Source organism: Mastigoproctus giganteus, chromosome 5 (genome assembly GCF_048544385.1).
Source record: "Mastigoproctus giganteus isolate SK-2022 chromosome 5, ASM4854438v1, whole genome shotgun sequence".
Lineage (NCBI taxonomy): Eukaryota > Metazoa > Arthropoda > Arachnida > Uropygi > Thelyphonidae > Mastigoproctus > Mastigoproctus giganteus.
The window spans coordinates 65,831,630-65,856,481 of NC_143579.1; the positions used below are offsets into that span (position 1 = coordinate 65,831,630).

General features: G+C 36.5%; 1 protein-coding gene across 2 annotated transcripts in view; it reads right to left on the bottom strand.

The window, feature by feature from the left end:
• The window catches only part of LOC150085455 (uncharacterized), a 1,845,429-nt gene extending 1,824,639 nt beyond the window's left edge, over positions 1 to 20,790 (bottom strand). For both annotated transcript variants that reach the window (XM_090374043.1, XM_090374041.1), the window contains exon 1: positions 20,070 to 20,790. In XM_090374043.1, the coding sequence (XP_090230169.1) occupies positions 20,070 to 20,166 (97 nt within the window). In that variant the 5' untranslated portion in view covers positions 20,167 to 20,790. The remainder of the gene's footprint in view (positions 1 to 20,069) is intronic.
• Positions 20,791 to 24,852: the final 4,062 nt, after the last annotated feature.

Below are 24,852 nucleotides of genomic sequence, written 5' to 3' on the forward strand. Positions count from 1 at the left end.
TAATGTCAATTTAGATTTTTTTTTTTTTTTTTTTTTGACAATTCACAGAATATCCTTAATACCATTAATGACTTTGCACCATCACTTGGTGCAATAAGTGATATAGTCTAATTAGACCTTCCTTTTTTCTTATCCCGGTAAGTTCCCAATTTATTATTATTACTAGTAAAAATTCATTACTATTTTTGTTATCCTTATAATTACTTTCATTCTGTTACGCCTGAACTGTAACTCAATTCTCTGCAATGCATGTTTTGTTTTAATAAAAGAAACAAATAAATAAATAAAATAAAAACTAATAAAGGTTTTCTCAAAAGAAATTCCCTGTTGTAAATTCTTGAATTAATTTTAAAGAAGTATCATAATAAGTTCAAAATTTTATTATAGTCTAAATGATTTCTGAACAGAGAGAGAGAGAGAGAGAGAGAGAGAGAGAGAGAGAGAGAGAGAGAGAGAGAGAGAGAGAGAGAGAGAGAATCTGTGCCATATTATTAGCTTAAAGCAAACCAAAAACTGAGAATCTTTCGAAAGATCGTAATGGTACGTAATTTGGACTGTTTTACAGATGACAGAAATGAAATCATTAAGTGGTCTCATTCCTTTGGTTCTTGACTTCATTAACGCAGCTGCAAGGGCAGAGACCGCGATACCCGTTTTAGCTTTCTACTGAGTGAAAACTAAGTCACTGGGCACCGTGAGGTCACCCTTTGTGTAGACTGCTTCCCATCCAAGGCGCTGCGCTATATTTAGCTCTGCCCGAATATTTCTGTCTGGACTTCTTTGCAGCCTGGGAGGAATCTCATTGAAGCCAGTTGAATGGCATTAATCGCATGGCATTCGCAGCTGAAAGCCTGGATTTAAAAAATTAAATGAAAAAAGCTTTGCTTGAAATAACTGGAAAGTGGAATGTTTGACACGGATTATGCGTTTTATCTGAAAAAAGATGCATTAAGCTAAATTTCAGTGTTGTTATTACGCCATACACACAATCCAGGTAAAGTTTTTTGCTTTTCTCCCTCCTCACCATTTCTCTCTCTCTCTCTCTCTTACACACACACACACTATATTTCTACCTCTTTTTCTTTTTCCTTTTTCTGCTCTCTCTCTTTTTACTCCGCTTTCCTTTTTGTTTTCCCTCTTTCTTCCCCTCTTTTCTCTCAATATATTTCTTAATTTTTCTATTCCCCCCCCCTCTTTCTAGGCATATTTTCTTTCTATCTCTTTCATTAGCATTTTGTCGTACTTTCATCTGCATTCTTTCTATCTTTTTCTCCTTTTTCACCATTCATTTTGGTTTTTTTTTTTTATTTTTTGTTTTTGTTTCTCTCTCTCTCTCTCTCTCTCTAAAACAATAAATAGAAAAGTGAAGATGCTACTGCGTTTTAACAACATAAAATAAAAATAAATAATAATAATAATTTATAATAAATTATATAAGTATTATATATAATATATAATAAATAATAATAAACACCGGAAACCACCCTGCCTCTTCTACGTGTTTTATCTTGTACCGGTATCTCAGCGTGTAGGGTTGATGGCCTCTTGATGCCAGAATAGCTCATTGTTAAATCATCAGTCCTACCTGCATATGTGAGATGATGGGAGAACCTACTAATCAACGTGCGAAAGGTGAAAGGATAAAAAATAAAGAAATACAAGAGGTAATATTATGTGTCTATATGCATGCTTAGTCTGTCACAGCTCTCCTAGAAAAGTGTCTCCCGTGTGTAACTTGCAACTCCATTTCCTTAAGAGCTATTTCAATAAACAAAAATAAAGAATCAAATTAAGATAAAGCAGACGGAACGCAGAGTAACTGAAAACCTGTATCGGCATCAATGGCAGTGAAGGAAACTGTCACGAAAATATTACTGAAGTAATTAGGGAAACATTCAGCAAACTTTAAATATGGATCATCTGCAGACAGTCTTAATCTCAAGAGTAGGTGAAAATAATCTAAAGCCAGCCTACATAAGGAATGCTTATTATCGGCACCAAGCTGCAAACGATCACGTACTACCCTGTGAAGGCTGAAGTAATGAAGAGAAGGGTCATTACACCCACGTAAAGAAATTACGACAAGGAAGAGTTTATTTAATTATACATAATCCGAATTCATTCTTTTTTAAAACTTGAAAAAAAAAAAAAAAAAAAACATCCAAGTTTCATGAATAAGTAAACAGAACATTAGAATATAATTATGATAAAGCTAATGAAAGCGAATGCCGACTAGAAAGGGAGAAAAACAGCTTCCATATAAGTCAAACAGAAATGTTTTTTTTTTATTAAAAACTAATTTATTTATCTTTGTAATTATATAGAGAAATATGAAAAAAAAAAAAAACTGCATAAACGAAAAACAATCAGACTCTGGAGAAAATGATTAAAGACATTCTACAAACAGAAATGAATAATGATGGGCGGTAGGAGGAACCAGCTGGCATGCCCTGGAACGTGGATAATGCATTTAATTTCACTAAATAGAGCTCTGACGAGTTACTTCCTGTTATCGAGTTTCTACAGTTTCCTGTCCCTTAGAACAGCAGTGAGTTAATAATTTCTATTCACTCTTCCCGGTTGCAGTTCGACATTGTGATCGATACCTACATATGCTTATTCGGAAATCTTTCCAAAAAAAGCCAGTTTAGTTTTCGAAGAAAGCATTCCAAGAACACTTAACAGAGAATAGTAACTGTAGGCTATGTATGTATGTATGTATGTATATATATATATATATATATGTGTGTGTGTGTGTGTATACAGAGAATAAAATAGAATAGAGAATATATATATATAACTTCCAGGTAATTTTCTTAAAGAGAAACAAATAATTCAGAAATTTAAAAAACCCAGTCATGGAATCTAATTGTCTAGTCAAGTTTATTTTTTTGAATGAAAGAAAGATTGAACATGCAACATTGTTAAGTTAATATAACAGGATGTCAGTCCTCGTTGGCTTGTATTTCAAATCGCACCAATCCAATTCAAACCAAATTTATATTGATCAATGTATGAAAAAAAAATTTTTTTTAACTTATTGTTTTAAAGGGAAGCAACACACAATGGCTCTCAGACACATGCACTACCCTAGAACCAAGATCTCTCTTCAGGATCACCTCAGGGCGTTGGTTAGTTCTGTACCTGTATCGTAACACCATGCAAAGTTTTGAAAGTTGGGAGGCTAAGGAACATAGCTCGAAAAGGTATTGAAAAAAATTGCTTGAAATGAGAAATGTTTATGATATAATAACAATGAATAAATTGATATTTATACAACCGTGTTATCAAAATCAATAGGATTTACTACCGCAAACAACAGCCTTAAAAAATATTAGCCCTCAGGACCCAGAAAACATATCATCTTTCAATTCTCTCCTTCCACTACAATCAGGAGTCCCTAACCATGATGACACCAAGACCTCAGGTCGATGTGATCCGGGCTTGACTACGTTTATTTTATGATTCTTCGGTTAGTAGTAGCTTGACCTTATTTTACAGATTAATAAATACGGTAGTTGTGCGACATCTATAAACTCAAAAGGGAAAAATTCTGAATCAAACCAAACTGTTTCATTAAATATCACTAATTTCTCATAGCTGAAAAAAAAATGAAAAGCAAAATAAACTCTCTGTCAATTCGGATAACGTAGTACGTTTCTCATACAAAGGTACATTAACAACTACTCTCGAAGCGAAGCTTATAAGACTATTTTAACTAAAAAAAAATCTGAGTAACTACTGCGTCATACCAAATTAAAATTCATTGAATCCTTAGCCCCTGTTTGTGCAATTTTTTTTATCACTTCAATAAAAAGGAATGGTTTGAAATCTTACTGAATACTCATTTGTTTATCATTACCGCAATAGCCGCCAAGCGGGCTAGCCGGGTGGGTGAAGTGCCTACCTGGCAACCCAAAGGTCGCGGGTGCGAACCCGCGACCTTTGGGTTGAATCCCTCCTCGGATCAGAGTAGTGCAAAAACCTTGAGAAGTGCATTATGGCCACAGAAGCCGATGCGCCAACAACTGAAAAAATAAAAATAACCCGCAATACCCATTACACAGTTTGTTCATTTTTATTTTTTGATTTTCTAGAAAAATGTAGAGAAAAACTACATTTTTCTGAAGAAAAATGTAGAATACCAAACATCCCATTAGGTAAACGGTAGAATATTATTCTACAGTTTTAATGTATAGTTTTAATTAGCTGCTAATTAAAAGTAACGAACATGGATTCAGTTCAGTGGTAACCAAATAATATTTCACATTTCTTTTCAAAATATATTTCTTATTCTGACTGGATACAAATGTGCTTTGCTACTCTATATTTATATCCTTTCTTTTAATTAAAGATCAGTTTTTGAACTCTTTAGGATATTTGTTTACTGTACTGTTAAAATTGTTTTTGAAGTTAATATATTAGTTACATATCACGTTTAAGAACCTCTGTATTAGTTACATATCACGTATTAGAACCTCTGTATTAGTTACATATCACGTATTAGAACATCTGTATTAGTTACATATCACGTATTAGAACATCTGTATTAATTACATAATTTCATATTAGAATCACTGTATTGGTTACGTAATCACTGTATTGGTTACGTAATCATTTAAAACCTCAGGGGCTCACATTTGGTGAGTATGAGCTTAGCACATCCAGGGTTCTGAGCTGGATATCATTCTCTCTCTCTCTCTCTCTCTCTCTCTCTCTCTCTCAGGGTAACTCAGAAATTTTTTTTTTAGCTGGTGCAGCAAAAGCCCCAGGCTTCCTTGCACCATATGGCTAATAATAATAATAATAATAAAAATATGATGAGCCTCCCTTTTACACAAACAACTAAAAACAAAATCATCGTTTATAAGTTACTCGATGAAAAATTTTTCAGGTTTGTTAATTCTTTAACTGTGTATGATATAAGACCTGGCCTACATCATTGTCAATAATCGATGAACGAAAATGGAATATGAAGAGAGAACGAACACCTTAGCATTCGGTGTCTAAAAAAAAAAAAAAAAAAAAAAATTATATATATATATATATATATCTTCTTAATGAACATATACATACAGTATATTTCAGTGTATATATATAGATTTACACTGGTGTTCAAAGAAAGTGCATCATCTAGGAATTTCACATTTCTAACCTTTTTCGCGATGGTATGTTTAATTAATGACTAGCATCACAAATAGAAATATAAACAAAAGATATTTATTAATAATTAAGGAAAAGCTAAGTAATATTTGACAGGTGCTCTAAAAATATTCCGAAATGAGCATTTGCAACTTTTATACAACAGTTTTGATAAACACGACAATTATGGCTGAAATGTTATCAAAAGCCCTCAATTTTCTTCAGTTTATCATTTTAAATGGAAAACAAAATGAAAAGTTCACCATGTGCAAACTAATATTTGGTTGAACCTCCTCTGGCCCTGATGACAGCAGCAACAGCAGCCCACCATCGAGGCATTGACAAGATGAATTTCTGAAGATAATCAACTGATAGTTCGTGGTTCCAAAAAAAACAAATTGTGGCTTCCTGAAGTTCACGAAGAGTCTTTGGTTTCTTTCTGGCAACTGCAGATTCCACACGATACCAACAGTTCTCTACAGGATTCAGGTCCGAGCTGTTTCCTGGCCAGCTAACAGTTGTAATGGACCGTTCTTCCAACCACTGTTTTCACCTGTAACAAATGTAAGCACATTACTGTTGAACCTCTAATGCAAAAATGAAGCTAAAGTAACTACCGAAGTGCCTACTTACACTTTTCGCCCGATGACAAGGAGCAGAGTCGTCCTGAAAGATGCAGTTACTTGGCAGGTTGAAATGGTCTCTAATGGTTGGCAGCAATTTACCTTCCAATATAGCCAGGTATCCATTGGCATTTACGGAACCTTTTTATAAACTGCAGGTGACGTACTGCGCGATACGAAATGCGCATATCATTTGGCTGGTAGAGAATTTCACTGTAGACACCATACAGTCTGGATAGTATTCTTCGCCACGTCTACGGCGAATCGTTTGTCTCCCATCAGAGCCATGAGGGTGGAATTTCTTCTCATCCGAGAAAATAACTGACTTCCACCACTCGGGGGCCCATTTGACATCCTCCTTACACCAAATTAACTGGGCCTTTTTCATTTTTTGTGTGAGGAGGACGGGCTACAAGTACATTTTTGAAGAGGCGTCTTCTGATTGTTACTGCATTGCACTTGCTACCACTCCTATATGTTCTTCCCATTCTCTTTAAAGCTCAGACGAAGAAGCTTTACAGTTTTTAAGGCATAAGCGCTTCAAAAGCGATCCTGTTTTGGCGTAGAGACTCGTTTGCGTCCGGTTCCTTTTTTCCTATCAGCAGAACCAGTATTCTTGAGTTTGGAAAGAAATCTACTTACTGTTGACTGATTACAAGACACTCTATAAGCAATATGACAAGAAGAACATCTTTCCTCACGTAAAGCAACAACAGCACTCTTTCTTCGTGGCGTCAACTGCGCATAACATTACTCATCATCCTGACACAAACAAGGAATGACTACAACTCTTGCAGAGCGTGCTTATATAGCTGAAAGTAACAGCTGATGCAATATTACGTCATAACCCACGCATGTCAATCTTATCTGATGCAATCTGTAAGAAATATTGCCATATACTTACGTTATTCGGACGACAATTACAATTTTAAGGAGTGATGCCCTTTCTTTGAACACCATTGTATATGCCGACTTATAAAAAAAAATAACTGTCATTCACTAAATGGGCTTAAAAATATGTTTAAACACATACTCGCGGTATAAGCTGACACCTTTGTTTTCTTTTCTTTTTTTTTTTTAGTCATATTTAGTAGCTCGTGTAGTAAATCTTGCGTATTATAGTAAAATCTCCATTAAGAGCCGCTAGCACTTTTAAATTCAATTATTTCTGCTGTTTCTTTTAAAAAGTTACGTTATGAAATTTCACTATACTGCCCAACAAACTGTAAAGAAAACGGTAAGCGTATACACAGTCACGAAACTAAAATCTAAAGCCACAGATGTCGACGTGACATCACTCTTACTGATGCTATTTGTGTACATGAGAGGCTCTGATTAATATAATAAACAAATTTTCTGTTTATACTCCGGGACGACCAAACGGTCAGAGGAGTTAACAAGATAGACAGAATACAAGAAACAGCACCGTATTCAGTAGTCACGGGCTTGAACCCCGGTCACTCAAGGCACGTGTACTTATGCACCCGCGCGCCTGACCACTAGGCTACGGCGGCCTTATATAACGGAGCCGTTCCTTGTTGCCTGTTTATTACTGTATTGAAAACTAGATTGTTTGTCCACAATGTCCCAATATGAAAGAACGCTGGCAATAGGAAACTGACATTATCGAAAGTTTATTTTTCGAAGCACGAAAACATAACTCCTGATAAATTGCATTCCATAAATTCCATGCTTCTAATGAGGATGAAAAAAATCTTGAATTTTAAAAGCGAGCAACAACGTACGTTTGTTTAAAAATATATATTTAATAAATTGTAAATTGCTCATGTCTTTCTAATCTTAAGCACATGGCTTTAATTCACGTTTAGGATTTCATACTCGGCGTATAAGGTCAACCTTATACGCCGGAATAAAATCTTTTAAAATGCTGCATTCTTAAAATTTAAAATTTTCTACGGTTTTTAGTACTTCAAAGGTCGACATATACGTCGGAATATACGGCAAATGAAATAAATGCCATTTATACTCCGGGATTGAATTAACGTATGCTTTATTGCAAGAAAACACTGTATAAAAAGAAATTGCGGATTCAGATTTTCACTTACAATACAAATTTTGCAAGAAAAATAACCTTAATTAAACTGTGAAAAGAAGTTACTGTATACATACCCATTAAAACACGCGTCATTATAACATTTTATAAACACCGGGAGGAAAAGAGTTCAGTTCGTCCTGTCGATGACGGAATGAATTTTTATGGGCCTTTTGCACAACGTGGCTGAGTTAGTCGGTCTCAAGCGAGGATAGCATGGTTTTTCCTCCCGAAAACTCGGGTTTTTCGTCCAGCAAACAGAAAATCGACCACAGAACATTTACAGATAATATACACGAAGCAATACGGCCTTAGTCGCAGATACTCCTAAAATCCAACAACAACATTTTATAGATGTGTACAAAAGACCATTTCGCTAATAAATACATTGTATTAAAAGGCTGTGTCTTAACATTCCAAGTTACGATTTTACATAACTTCTACAAATTATAGTAGAGAGAATTTATGTAGGAGAGTCAAGGTCAGCCATTAGGTATTCTGGGACGCATTCACGCTACAATTATACCTTCTCACCAACAAACTGTTGATCTGAAAAACGCGACGCTTATTCGTACGTAGCAATCAGTACCAAGAATTACGGAGATGAAAGGTACATGGAATGACAGGACAACGAACGATAAACTGCAACTGCCTTTAGAATTTATCTCCACTATAGCTTCTCTTACTTTCTCTTAAATATTAAAAAAGAAATAATAAAATAGTTGGTAAAATGAAGTTACAAATAAATTCATTACATATTTTATGTTTTAAGTTTCTGTTTTGATATGTTCCTTTTCTATACATTACACCTTATTTATTTTATTCAATTCAAAATCATGGTCTCATTCCTGGACACTTATGTGGCAGCAGAATAGATGCAGTATAGTTCAAGTTCTGATTCGTTTACAATACCTCCCTCTGCATCCAATAGAAAAACCAAAATTATTATAGGCATTTGTTGAGGAATTTTATCAATAGGTAAACTAGTGTGTTGAATGCCAAATCAACTAAAGCTATATTAGCCTCTTTGCCGGAGGAAACCATATAACCCTCGCCTGAGACTGAACTCAACCACTTGGGGAAAAAAACCGATAAAAATTCCTCGTGTCACTGTAGGGATTCGAACTGAGAACTTTTCCACCGGCCTGGGGAGGAAGGTGATTATATTCGCTGTGCTACACGCGAGGGCGACCAATAGGTAGGTGCGTAACCTCGCAAGTGCATCAGCAAATCAATGGCGCTAACTGTAAGAAGAGTGAAAATTCATATGACGGTAAAACATTTTTTCGTCCTATTTCTAAGCGGAACGTGTTATTACGGTTATTTAGTACAAGAGCAACTCAATGACATCTCTGAATATTATGTTCAAATTGGACGTGTTCTGCAAACCGGTCTGTTTTGTCACGTGGAAAATCAAAACTTCAGGGCAAGAAAACATACAACCACCATCAGAGATAGACTACCTCATTTAACTAGACTAAAATACATTAAGAAATGGAGTTTGACCAGTAGACTTTTTAACCAAGCAAAAACAAATCTTTATTGGCTAAGTCATGGAGAATTGGGATCGACAAAGTTTCTCCATGACTGGAGTGCACATTCCTAGGTCTGAAGTAGTGAAAATTAACAGAAATAATTTCAGCCAACTCTTTTGAACATACTTTAGCGCCGGTAAATTGTTAACATCGTTCAGTACGTTGATCCTGAATAAAAAGAAATTAAAAAGTACTATGAAAATATAATATCCTAGAGGGATATTGTACCTTCACCTGAGATATGAATCAATGTGGTACAGCCCGAAGGGAAGTGCCCATACCCTCTCAAAGGAAGAGACAGGTTCCTTTAGATAACAGATGAATTTCAACACGTTACTGTCGTTTTTTTCAGAATCCCAAATATAAGAAAAAGCATGCGTCAGTTCCAAAGAAAAGATGGGAACCATCCCTTCTACTGTAAAATTTGAATGACATCTTTGGAGGATACAACAGGCATCATGATAAAATCCAAGATCCCTCCATTTCGAGGATACAACTTTACCCTCAATACATATAACAAACGCCAGACTCACCAAACTTAACGGAAATGCCTCAGGAAATATCTGGGTGACCAGCGAATAACCTTTTCATGTTTGTTTTATCAAGACGTGAGTGATGATGCAGGGGTCTTGTCAATTAGCGTAAAATCAACTCAAGCATAAGAGTACTCTTGACTGGAATGGAGAATAAATAGATGTGTGTAGGAGTCACTGACAAGGCCATAATATCAAGAAATTGGGTGTACTTTCTCCATGTGTTCAACATATCTAAACATTTCCTAATATTGTTCATAAATAGGCGGTTTCATTCTGAATTCCAATAGTTTGTTTATATTCAGTCTCTAGCTAAACCATCATATTCCACGGTTCTTCAATTTTAAACGGTGGTAGTAGTTCATACACTACGTCAGTTACTGCCTAACGTAGTATTTCCTTTTTTGACTTCCTTGCACTCTAAAACTGCTTATCTCATTCTATGAAATTAATTTCTGAACTTCACACACTGGCCAAAAAATAAGAACCTTTGTATTAAGACAGTCAGAGACAAGAAACGCAAATAAATGCAGAGAAAACTGTAACCTGACGCGAGGAGTATTGCCTGGTTGAGTATAAAGAATGCACAGGCTATTCGACTGCAATAATCTGAAGCCAGAATGGGGACAACGCGTAATCGATCAGACTTTGGAAAAGGTCTTATCGCGGGTGCACGTTTAGCAGGAACCACGATTCAAGAAACAAAGACATAACTGGTTTCCCAAAAACATCCATCTCAAAAAGTTTTTAATGACTTGAAAGCAAGCATATCGCAAAGGCGTAAATGTGGCAATAAACCACTACTTCAAGAGCGAAGCCGTCGTACTTTAAGGACTGTATGGAAAAATAGGCCATCTAGTGTGCAGCAAATAATATCTGAATTCAACCAAGCCCAGAAATGCCCCATTTTAACCCGTACCACGCGCAGGGAATTGAAGAAAGTGGACAGTGACAGTCGCCTGCCTATTCGGAACCACCTTGTTTCAGAGAAGAATATAAAAATCCGCTTGCAATGGTGCCGAGAACGTCGTAATTGGGCAGTGGAACAATGGAAGAACGTCGTGTGGTCAGATGAATCATGATACACTTTGTTTTGCAGAGAATGTGGCGAGAACCTCATGAAACCATGACCCTGCTTACCTTTTAGTCAACCCCAAGCATCTGAAGGTGGTATCATAGTATGATGAATGGTTTTTTTTTGTTTTTTTTTTGGTACGGACTGAGTGCGTTGGTACAGGTGCAAGGTTGAATTTTGTATCAAACCTAGTACACTCTGCAGTGTTACACTTTTATCCTGAATGTAATGGTCACTTTATGGATGACAATGCAACAGCGCATCGTGCCAGAATCTTCCAAGAGTAGTTTGGAGAAATGACACGGATTTTCACCATCTTCTCTGGCCCCCCACATTCATCTGATCTCAATCCTATTGAGAATGTGAGATATGCTGGAGAGAATTATTCGGCAATGAAGTCCTCTTCCTTCAACTTTGTCGCAGTATGTGATATTTTGCTGGAAGGATGGTTATAATTAGACCAAAAGGCATTAAAATACCTTACAGAATCTATGCCACGCTGCCGACTTGGTGTCAAAAGAAAGGCGGCCCGATTCGATACTGAAAAAAGGATCGCTTTTTTTTTTTTTTTGGCCTATTTCCCATCCTTTTCTTAAATCGTAAATTTCTATAGTCTAACTTCTCTAAAATGAAATCAAATATTTTGTCTCTCCTACTTCCCCATGATACTGATTCACTCCATAGAAATGAACTTAGCCGCCCAGCACAAACTCACTTTCTTCTGAAAATTACACATAACCTTAACATTCGATCTCTCATTTGCCTAATGTGCCCTTGCGGATGGCACAGTGGCTATAATCACTGTCTTCTCCACACCGCGTAGAAAACGTCTAAGTTAGAATCCCGTCAATGACGCGAGAAATTTTTACTGGCCTTTTTTGTTAATGTATATTAGTCGGTCTCAGGCGAGGGTTCCAACGCTTTATCTCCCGGAGACTGGAAGTTTTCGTCCAGCAAACAGGCAAATCGAACATAGATGCAATTTACAGACACAATATACTGAAAAGCCACACACTCATTCGCCAAAAATCCTTTAAAGCAAAACGCAGGTTTTAAGTGATTTCCAGATATCCATAACGCCTTTTCTCTTAAACTATTCTCGAATTAATGGCATTAATCTCTCATTTCGTATGCTGTCACACGAAATGAAATACTTATTTATTTGCGATGTGTTATTTTTCCCTCTCAAAGGCCGGTCTCGATGGTTATTACATCTTGTCGGTGGAGGAGATTTTTTTTTTTTTTTTTTTTTAATAAGATTTGAATGAGGCTCAGTAGCGTCGTGGCTTTGCTAGTTCGTAGAAAATGAAAGGCCCGGGTTCGATTCCCGTCGGTAACCAGAGAAATTTTAGAATGGTTTTATTACTCGGTTTATAGTTATCTGTTCTGCTGGTGTTGGATTTCCCAGAGATCTATTCCAGAGTATTCGAACATAATACATACAGCTGCTAGGAAGAATAAGAATCCCTCCTTCTGACCATAAAATATGTATTATGGTCAGAAGGGGAGATTTAACTGACTATTGTGATATGCTGACCCAATATAGGTGGGACATATGATTGAAACGTACAAATTTTATTCAATAAATACAGCAGGACCAATAGCAGATCTGCAGGGATGCTGCCAATTTTACCAGTGGACTAAATAGTCCGCTAGTATAAATTTGGCCCCTAAAAGTCAAGTCTTCATGATTCAGCTTAAAATCTCACTGCACTAACTTTTTACGAACTAACACGAACATGCACTAACTTTTTCACTTATTTTGTATCTCTTCGAACAGCTTTGGAATTTGGGACAGCGCTTTTCATATAATTTTTATGAATATCCTAACAAGTTCAATCCATTGAAATTCAAGTCTGCCGTTAACAAGCCCTTGTGTTCCTAACCCTATATCAATGGCAATCTAAGGTTCAAGAACTCTTCAGGTGGGATGAGAAAGAAATAGAACAAACTTTGTATTACAATAAAAAATTATTAATGTCTAAAGTATTTCTTACGCGTCTTCAAAACGTTTTTTTATGCAAACAATACTCAATGGCAAGTTTAAAGGAAATCCATTCCTCAGAGATTGTTAGATATCAATCGTTAATAGTTCAATTAATAATGAAATTCAATTCATTGTTCAATTATTAATCAAATTCAACTCACTGTTGAATTATTAATGAAATAATACTCTTCTTATCTTATTCGGCGAAGTCAGCGATCACCAGGCACTTAATTGCTAAACCAGATTTGGATGCATCCCACGCATAAAAATCCAACAGCTACCATGCGCATCCAGGCCTGTGATAAGGAAGGAATTCGAGGACATGATATAAAGAGACTTGGAAAGGATCTGAATGAGTGAGAAAAACTCACAGTTTGTATATGCATTAGACAGTCGTCAATTTTGCCTCTTTTCTTTTCACCTCTTATCGGAAGCGCAAAAGTGAGAGAGGGAGTAATTTTTACTTAGAATATTAAAGCATAAAATAAAAATAAAAAATCCTGTGTAAATGGGATCGGTGGCGATTAACCATAAAGTTTCGAGGTTACAGAAGTTGTATACACTTCTTAATGTTTGACAGCAGCGACTATATCAATAAGAACTGTGAGCAGCCTAACAAGTAGGAGTATAGGTGGTATTATTAGTATCATGTTTTACTTTGGGAACATCGTTCGGTTTTGATAGACTGATCACATGATTCGGTCTTCGTTATTTGATTACTTGGAATATCGATGCTGAGGCAATCAAGATTATGAAGCATCGGTCTAAATTCCTCCCATCTAAACGAGATTCAAACCCAAGCCTTTTCCACACGGTGAGGAGCGACAGAGATCATGACCATTGTGATACTCGTGAAAGTTTTGCTATATGGCAACCACGTTTAAAGTAAAAAATAAGTACAGTATTTCATATTAAGGTTACCCGAGAGAACAAACTCATCCACTCATGTGTATTATGTTCGTAAATTCCGTATGTTCTCTGGCAGGTCTGACTGTTTTTCTGGACGAAGAAACCTACTCCGGGACTCCTGGAGAAAAAACCTAATTATCCTCGCTTGAGAAAGACCACGGTAGGAAAGAGGCCCATAAAAGTTGCTCATGTCCATTGATGGAGTTCGAACCCAGTCCTTTTCCACGCGGTGTGGGGATATCGTGATTATAACTACTGCACTACTCACGTTTAAGTGAATACATTTTCATGTATGTTTAGTGCAGCCCACCAACAGGTGAGAATAATTTACAGCTTCATTCTGATTGTTTTTGTTTGTTTTTTTTTATGGCAAACGATCCGCTAGAGGCACATTAATATTATATTATGCATTTTTTTGACAGCATACGAATTCGATTACCAACGACCACGTACGAATGCTTCACTAGTGTTACGGTCGACTCTAGTATTGTGAATGCTCCGTACCACTTGAATCCAGTTCAGCTATCCAGGTGGAAAGTATTAGTAGAAAGAACAAATTACGCAAGGAAGGGGACTTTTTCTGCATCAGCCAAACAATAAATAAATAAATAAAACAGAATATTCATATTATTCCCATTCTCACAAAATGCTTTGCTTTTAACCTAACTAGACTCACAGCCTCTGCTACACAACTTTCTAGTGTTCGACAACTGCTGCCCATAAGTAAACCTCTTGAGATCCAGTTTGCCGTTATTCCCTCAAATTTCATACTGTATTTCTTTTTTCGTTTGTTTCTCGTTTGTTCTCGTATTCCTACTTATTTCGTTTGTTCTCGTATTCCTAAGAGAACAAACTTTCCTCATTCATTTTACTCAACCCTTCAGCTCCTTACATACCTCAATCAGATCTCCTCTTAAATGTCTAGCTGTCAAACTCTGCAGTCCACACCTTCTAAACCGATCTTCGTATGTGCATCGATTTCCATTTGTCATAAACCTCGCTGCCAGCCTTTGAATCCAGAGGTTCTGTCTTTTTTTTTTTTTTTTTAGGTGCGATTTCCAGACCTGAATACAATATTCCAAATGCAGTATAACCTTTGTCTCGTATATAGAGCAACCTCTGTCTTGTATATGGACGTACTTCTCCCTACTAGCAAAGATCCTATAAATCATGTAGCAAAGATCCTATAAATCATGTAGCAAAGATCCTATAAATCATGTAGCAAAGATCTTACAAATCATGTAGCAAAGATCCTACAAATCATTAGCAAACTTTGATAACTTCGCTTGAAAACCCCTGCCAATATCATTTAAGAAATTTAGAAATAGGAGGGGACCCAACAGTGAGTCCTGGTGGATCCCACTTATTACACTGGTCTACCTTGAAACTCACAATTTATGACGACTCTTTCTCTTATCATCTAGCCAACCTACGAGTAAACTTCTAATTTATATAGCAACCTTTCATTGTGGGACGATATCAAAAGCAATACTAAAGTCTAGGTATATACAATGTTAAAAATTTTACCTGCATCCAATTGTTTAATGATGACGTCAGAGTAATTTATCAGATCAGTCGGGCAGGACCTCCTTGTCTTAACGATATGGTTCAATCGTATTCTTAATTACAGATGTGATCTATCACAGAAGTCGAACTGGGGAGACATCAGCACTTTTTTAGTCCAACGAGATATTCCAGTCGGCTAATGATGCTCTCATTAATATTCCTAACGGTTTGATACACTTGCATGCAGCCTTTTTAATTATAACTGAATACATCCCAACCTCTCCGGGAGAGGCTCTATTTTAACATTAGTAATTTTTCTAACAGATGCTTCACTGAGTTGTGTGCTTTTATTAAATATTAACAATCCCCATATATCCGGGCATGCTTTCGACTAAAAATGTCGTTCAGAAGTATCTATTCAACTCATTTGACATTTCTGATGGGCATTCTATGGACCTTCTACTGAAACCACTTAAAGGACCTATTTGATTTTCTCTCTTTCTTTTTGTATTCATATATGAGAAGAGTTCCAATCCCCGTTCTTAGTTCTTTGTTAAGAGAAAGCACTAACAAAGATGCTAGTGCTTTCGCCCATGTTAGCCCATCAGTTGTTTTGTTATGTATCCTCTTATAACGCTCATAGAAATCGGCATTACTTGATACACACTCTCTCTCATTGTCCTGCTTGTTTCTTTTGCGTAATTAAACTCCTAACCTCACTCGTCATCCGTTTTAGCGTCTTACATTTGTAGCTCCAAGGATAAATCTCTTCAACATTTCCCACAGCATTTTATATCCGACTTCACACAGCAGTTACTTAAGTTAATTGAGCCAGAAAAATATCTCATTACATTATAGTTTCCCCTCCCTTGAAACTGAAGCTCTCGCTTTAACTTTGACCACATAGGTGTTTTTTTTTTTTTTTTTTAATTAATAATTTCGACTAAGTCCATAATACTGTTATCTTTCTGGGCAATAAGATAACAAATAATCATGCCTTTCACATCCATCCGATGAGGTAACCGTTCATCCTTCAGAAATAGTTTCTAAAATACTGGAAAGGCTCCTGTTTTAAAAGGTTCCAACAAGTTTCCAATCTCAAGTGAGAGAGGAAGTCCTGTAGATCTCGTGATTTTCACTTCTGACTTTGTAATCTAAAAAGAAAGTTATAGAGTGGTTCCGCGGTTTTTACTTCCTAACTACACCATTTTTACTGTGTTTTAAAATAAAAATAAATAAATTTTCTGTTTATACTCCTGGACGACCAAACGGTCAGAGGAGTTCACAAGATAGACAGAATACAAGAAACAGCACCGTATTCAGCAGTCACGGGTTTGAACCCCGGTCACTCAAGGCACGTGTACTTATGCACCCGCGCGCCTGACCACTGGGCTACGGCGGCCTATTACCTGAATTTAACTTACTCTAAACTATCCATAATCTCAGAATTTGATTCAAGCATCACACTGGGAATCCCAGTATAATATTCAAGGACTTAGATGTTCAGCATATCTGAACCAGTTCATTTGAACTGAATAACTGGTTTTCTCTTTATATTTTCCTACTTATTATAATTTAATTTTTATGTGTTTTTTAATTTTCTGCAACTTATAATTTCTTTATTTGTCCTACAAAATATAAAATATAGGTGTACATTGGTAAGTGACAAATTCCCTTCACGGCAGAAAATGCCAGGGAAAATGCTATGTAACTAACTTTTCCCAATTTTAATCACATGTATCATTTTCTGCCTTGATGTAAAACTCCTGGCCAATACCGCCGTGGTGAGTATTATTGTTGCTAGTACTCTGTACTTAGCAGCAAATAAAGAAATTTAATTTTTTTTAATTTTAATTAATTTCAATTTCTCACGCTAAAGAATATCGTTACACTCGCCGGGCTTATTACACGAAGACTCAAGCACCTTAAACCTTACAAATAATCCTACAATCCAAGGATAATGAGAAATACCAAAATTAAATGCTGAGCTCCGACTGAATCTGATCCTTCTCAAATGTCTAAACCATATTCCCGGGTAACGCCCTTTCTCTCTCTGTCCTGAACACGCCAAACATCGACTTAGACCACGACTGAAAGTAGCGGACGTCAGTCCTCGAAAAAAAAACACAAGCCTACATATTGATTTTAAGAACTCTAGAATGTACTACAATGAACTGGTCTCCTTTTTCCTTCTGTGCCTGAAAACAACACCTATAAACATGTTCGGATATGAAGAATTTACCACAAGCTTCTGATCGGAAAAAGATACTCAAAAATAATTTTTATTTGTAGTTTCTCACTGTTTAAATGCATTCTTTTTTATATATAAATCAAACTAAGTTTCCTTCTTGCTGTCTTTTGTTACTCCCTCTTGCATTTTTGTTTTCAGAAAAATAAAGGTGCAATGAATAAAACAAAATATTAAAAATTGCGTACTAGAGATACAGTATTGAAGACTCTTATTTTGTTGCGTAATTACTAAAATTCCGGGTTTCACAAGTAGTCTGTTGTCTGCTATTCATATATGACACATAAAAGGTGCCAAAAAATTGCACATATTTGTATACTAAGATCTCATTATGCTCCTTGATCTCGTTGAGCACCGCATTCATTCTCTATCTTTCGGGCTGACAGGTAGGCCGAAGGTCGTTTCCTGTTCAAAAGCAGTACACTATCCTTTTAACTGGTACTCATCTACACCATCCAATGATAGGTGGAAAGGGTGTATAAAGTGTAAATTACACGCACAGGGCAAACTGAAAGACTAAAGAGGCAAGGGCAGTTTCGTTCCCTTCTCCAGTAAAAACGATATGTAGTCTAAATTACATTACATAAATATCAAACAGAGAAAGGGCAATAACTTTAGCAATAAACATCGTACTCGTGAAACTTTAATAGAAATGTGATGTGATTTACGCAGTGAAAGCATACACGACCATAAAGAAGGTTAACAGAAAAGGGGGCGTTTTTATTACTATTCTGGTAACGCACGGACATCCAAGAGACATTAATATGAGTATAAACGAGTGAGAGTAAAAACTCTCACTCGTATACTTCTTATATACAAGTGAGAGTTTTTTTGGGGTTTTTTTTTTTGTTATTTTATGATTTAAAAATAAAATTTTGTTATTTTATTTTTAAATCACTATTTGCTTACAAGAACATATTAGGACACATAAATTTAATTGGAAATTATTAATGAAGTGGATTACTAAATAGAGCCAAATTCCGCTATAATCAGACCTGACAAATATCAAAAATACTCATTGGTAGAATCTCATTATAGTCAAGCTGATTTAACAGCTGGATGGATGTCAGTCCTCCGAGAAACTATAGTAGTTTCGCAATTTGTCACTCGTTTGGAGAGGGTTCGATTCCAGTCTATGACTGCGGGAATTTCTAAAGTCCTATTCAATTGAGAATGTAATCAGCGGATCTCAAGCGGAGGAAGTAGGATTGGTTATTCCACGTGAATTAGTACAGGTTTTTCAGTCCGTACAATCGCAAATCGGCCCATGAATAGACATGATATACAACGGGGAAATATGGTATAAGTTACTGATGCACCTGCAACGACAACCTCGCAGTTTCTTCCTCTTGACTTCTCTACAATTTTATTCATATTTGAAGATGAATGTACAATCAGAATACTTCAATGAGAAGTTGATTATACATTAAAGTATTCTCAATGAGGTAAATTTCTTTATTGCTGCTAAGTCCGGTACATGTACTAGTAACAATAATTCTCATCACGGCGACATGACCAGGTATCCTTTCCCGTGGAAATAATACTTTTTTTCTGAATTTTAACAAGTACTGTACTCTGCCATGATTTACAAGGGCACATTTTCTTTAGGCATGACACATACGTCTTTAAAGAAAACATAACAATTAACAGACGGTATCAAAGGATGGTTACAGATTAAAAAGGGGCACGAATTCGCAAAAAAGCACGTATCAGGAAAAAAAATGCACTTCAGTTTAAAGCACTCGTTATAGCAGTTTCTTATTTTTTCATATAAACACTTGTTATAGTGAAAAAAATTATATTTGCATATTGAATTCGCTATTGCGATAGAATTTTCGTGTTAACATTAATACATTATAAAATTTACAGCTGTAGGCGCTACACGTCATAAAAATTTCTCTCTACATAGACCAGATAACTCTCCGGACAAGATAAAATTCCACTTCAATATCTTCAATATGAAGGCGAAGAATAAGATAACTCGCTCCTCAAGACGGCCTCAAAATTCATAGAAAATGGGATTTAGTTCCACTACAAGCACTCTCTAGCAATGGATAAAAGATATCTGCAGTCTTTCGTTATCACTTTTCTGATGATAGTGAAGGGGACCCTAATCATAGTTTTGTTGTTTGATTGACATTTAGTGAGCATTTTACGTTAATCCCACCCCCCAACTCTACCCGTTATTCAAAATACACACTGAACTGTTTGCTGATGACTATTTTTAGATAGAGAATTGAACCTCGCACTCCTAACACAAAAATCACAATTTCTTTCATGCATTACGTGTTCTTGTGTTTACATTCTTTTTTCAATTAATCATATAGTTATGTCAAAACACTTGGTTCTTTAACTTTAAACCACAACATGCGTCACTTAAAAACTAGCACTTTTCAAGATTTCAACAGAATTTTTGTGACACTTTTTTGTTATTATTATTATTATTATTGTAACTTACCCGCGATTTTCAGGACGGCACGGTCTGCAGGATCAAGCTGTAGGATACTTAAGGGCTTATCCTTTGCCCACTCTGACAGGCTTTGACCGAAATCCATGCGGTCGTGTATACGGAGCGAACTGTACCATGCGGGGTCCACGCGCGAACGCAGCGACGCCGTTGCTTTCAGGGCCGATGGACAGCCAAACAAACGGTGAAGGCTACTTATTACTACCAGCCGGGGGATAGGCCGTTGTCCCTATAAACACAGTGTGACGACCGCATAGCACAAAGACGGGGCAAGAAAGAGTTATCAAAGATGGCTTAGCATGACGAGACTCGAACTTACTAAATAACTCCAGAGGTATAATATCGCACTAACCGTGAGCCGGGAAGACCGGCGTTTTAGGGTCAGCGTCTACTCCCCCACAGTGGTAGAGCCGTGTATTGCGCCGTAACCAACAACAAGGGAAAATGGCTGCTAGAGCGAGATGCCGGCGATTGTTGCTGTTGAAGGAAATGTGCACTCCCCCTGCTTCGCTGCTCAAAATAGCCAGAAGGCTCGTTTCTCGTACACTACGGTCGGTTCGTGTGAATGAGACTCAAGGCCACAAAGCGTAGCTTATATGTGAGACACACGTGGCCAGGGGGAAGCTCCTGGAATTCTTTTCCTTCCAGTGAAGGCCAGGTACAATGGCCAGTGGAAGGTCTAGCTAGCCGTCGGATAGGAATCGACAATAATGCGGTGCTCTTGTTTGCCGGCTTTCTTCTGCTCTAGTTTCTGCCTTGAAGCTTTCTAACAGCACATTTGATTGGCTGGAAGAAGAGCGCATGCAACATCATGCGCCAGCGGAGACGAGGTGTCGCCTGTCGTGCTTGGATGACGCTACTCTGAGGTAACGTTTATCTTGGTAGAACTGACTTCTACATCGTACAGTTTAGTTGCTAGTCAAGACTAGAAACCCTGTAATGTCAACGTTAAGGATAGCTTTCCTTAATAATGCGTCATCCCAAGATAATGGTATCGGGGAGCATCCAGTAAAAGCCACCTTGATCGTAAAGGTCACTAGTACTATCAGCATTGCTTCATCTTAATATGTACTCAGAATACTATAAGAAAACTCTCCTAGTGGAGCGTGTGTAGGAGTCGGCCTGGATTATTTAAATATCACTGAATAAAAAAAAAAAAAAAAATCAGCATTTTTCTTTTGGTGTTCACTTTTGTGTTCATTTCGGCATATTTTGTTAAGAATTTTCTAGTCTGCATTTACTCTAATATATACATGTGTGTGTGTGTGTGTGTGTGTGTGTGTGTGTGTGTGTGTGTGTGTGTGTGCGCGCGCGCGCGCAGGCGTGCTAAGTATTTGTTGAGAGATTCACACCGTTCTGATCGGAAATATCGACCGGAACGCCTATATTAATTTACCGACATACGTAGAAGCCTTGCTTATTAGAACGCCTCTCCGATCTAACGAAGCACTAATTTCTTTCTCAATCTAAAGAATTTGAATGAAAAATATGAAGCTACTTCCTTCTACAGTTACCATGACAAGTTGTAGATCCTTTCCGCTTCCGTCTTGCTGTCCTGGGATGAGACGATGATCTCAAATTAAATAAATAAACATGTAAATAAATTTATAAAACTGTAGTTATGAAGGTGGTAATAATTTCATAAACTTGTTCCTGTTTTGAAGGAAAGGAGGGCATAAATTGCAGTGTATACCGAGATGGGAAACATATTGTCTTCTCTCCCGCGTATTGCTACTCCTGGCATATACATGTCTGCATTTCATGGCTCTGTATCTTATGTCCATTAAAAATAATGAATCAGCAGAGTCTTTAAATAAGTAAAATAGATCAAAGACTGCAAACTACGTGCAAGAAATTTCTATATCTATTTCTGTTTTATGTGTGCAGTCTGCACACTGCGTACAAGACTGCACACATAAAATGAAAATAGATATAGAAATTTCTTTTAATATTTTGTCATTCAAATGCCCCTTTATGCTTTATTCACAGTTGATTCCAATAATGCCTTCGATATTAGTAAACAGCTGTTTCGAGTCATTTGATTTAATTTTAATTGTCTTGCTTCGGTACCGAATGAGTTATCTCATGCTGTCTTCCAATTATTTTATATTATTATCTAGGTTTAAAACTTGTGTAACGTTTGTAATCTTTAGTCTCGTATTAACAAGCCCTTTAAGCTGATAAAATATGTTCCTCAACCAGGAAATTACAATACAGTACATGTGGTTATAGGAAAACTGAAAGCATGCAATTTTAATCCGACTACCGGTATCTTAGAACTCAAGTATTATGGATAGTAGGGAGGGGACGGGAGAGGGAGGTACAAATAAATGTATCCTTCACTTTTTCCTAAACTGAAGCAAACTGGCGCAAAATAAGACCAAAATTTTCCAGTTCTTGACTGACTTTCACATATTTCGACTCCAAACGCAAAATCACACTGCCTTGATATTACGTTATGAAGCATTATAAAGATCAGTTTTTAATTGCTGAAACAACAGATTGGGCAAAATAAATGTATACAAAAAAGAAAAAGAAAAAACAATAACGCGTTGTCTGGATCAATAACTTTTCAAAAGGTTCAGAAAATCGTGATATTCTATCGCTTCTTTCCTCCCTCTTCTTTCTGTTCTGATCAAAGGAGTGTTGACTCGGAACTATGTTTCAGAAGCCACTTTTTAATATCTGATAACAGCCTAACAGATCTAATAAAGTTTCCTTTATCTTATTTCTTTTGATTTTTCGATTCGTTATAGTTGTTCGCTGACAAGTTCACAATTTCGCCAATTTCTTGTTTATACTCCGGCACAATCACTAGGTCAGGGGATTTAATTATTTTGACGATGAATGCAATCATTAACCTTATTTAGCAATCACGAAAGGTTTGAACCACGGTCCACTCAAAGCTCATGTGCTTTTAGACCCTGGTGAATGACCAATCGGCTACGTCGAGCCTGAAAAAAAAAAAAAATAAATAATAATAAATAAATAAAAAACATCAGTATTTCGTTTCCGGCTTTACTTCACCAGTGCAAACAGATGCCGCAGCAACCAATTATGCCAATCAGTCTCCTGTCACACTGGGTCTGTCACCAACTATTTCCCACATTACTTTCACCACATTTTATTTTATTACTGAATAGTTACTTTAACATCGTCTACCATGTGATCTTTGACATGTCGTGACGGCCGTTTTTGCTTTTCTGATGCAGTACCCACGTTTATTTACAATACAATAATGCAAGGTATAATTTTAAAGTTTTTCAGCAGCTGGCCAAGTTCGACGGCCGTACCACTGATTTTGTTTAAGCATTAGACTTTTCGAAGGTCATTACAACCAGCTGGTCGCAAACTGCTGATTGTAAGCTACTGACCCAGCCATCCTACCCTTCATATACCAAGAACAATCTGATAAGATCACGGCAGGAAATACGCATTAAAAATAAAAATTTAATGCAGCAATACTATATATAATCAAAGTTTTCCGGGGTTTTTGGGTTCTTTTTTTTTTTTTTTTTTTTTTTCAAATGATAAAATTATACTTAGCAGTCAAGTGCATTATTGAAAGCATAAAAGCAAAAATTCATTTTTTCTCGATGGAAGATCTGATGTTTACTTATTTTTAAATAATAAATTATTTGGTAATTAAAATTACTTTATTAATATCAGCGCTACTAACCTCACCCCCTTTTTGGGGGATGAGAAAGAAAATCTGAAACCGTTCAGAAACTTCCTTCCTGCTCATAACAAACTTTATCCCCTTTTTCCTTTAAGACAGACTTTGTATTCTTGGTCCACTTGTGCACAGGATCCACTGATTAAAAACTATTGCTTCACTATAATGGTTTTATACGAAATCTAAACAGAAGTCAAAAATTCCAGCTTTCGGGGGCTTATCGCTTTCACCCCCCCCCATCCTCCACTTTGATGGAGAGTTTTTAAGACAATTAATGGACTTGCTTGCTACACCCGCGCAAGTCTAGAAGATAGTGTGTTGATCTCTTTCCATTTATATCAATTATTGGAAACTCTCGCTGATGTGAATAAAATATATAGGACTTATTGATCTAAAAATACGCATCTCTCTCTGTGACAAATACAAATGACTGTGGCACGTGCGTCCAATTTCCCATACAAAGTTGCTGCTATTGCGAACTGTTCTGCGCCAACGTTTTTCTGACGATGATAACAAACCCCTGATATCAGAATCTCAAGAGATAACAGCTACTCAGGAACGGCAAATCAGGATAATTTAAAGATGTTGAGACGAATCGATTAATCTTCCAGTTTATAGGTGTTAAATCTAGTTCTTGAATGAAGTTCCAGTATTGAGAAATACCAGGTTATTTTGTCTGCAAAAATAAGCGACAGTCCACCATTTTCTCTCAAACAGGAGAGGGAATGTGCGTTTTTAATAGAGTATCAGATAAAAGCTTTTTTCAGAATTCAAATCGGTCAAGTAAACGGCTTATCTTGTTTAACTCATACCAGTTCTTTTGTGGGCAACGATGTTTTATTTATCTTGAAACAGGCCTATGGGGCTGGGAATTTCCATACTATAATAATTAATGATAGACACCAGCCAGGAATTAACTAAAAATTTACTATACAATGAAATAATATACAATGAAATATGATGCAAATAAAATAAAACACTGATTAAATTATAGTTAAAATATAGTTAAAATAACCAAAGAAGTTTATTGGTCTCTTCATGCCTCAGGTTGTCGATTACCTCGGTTTTATGGCCTCCCAAAGACGCACAAGGTGGGCA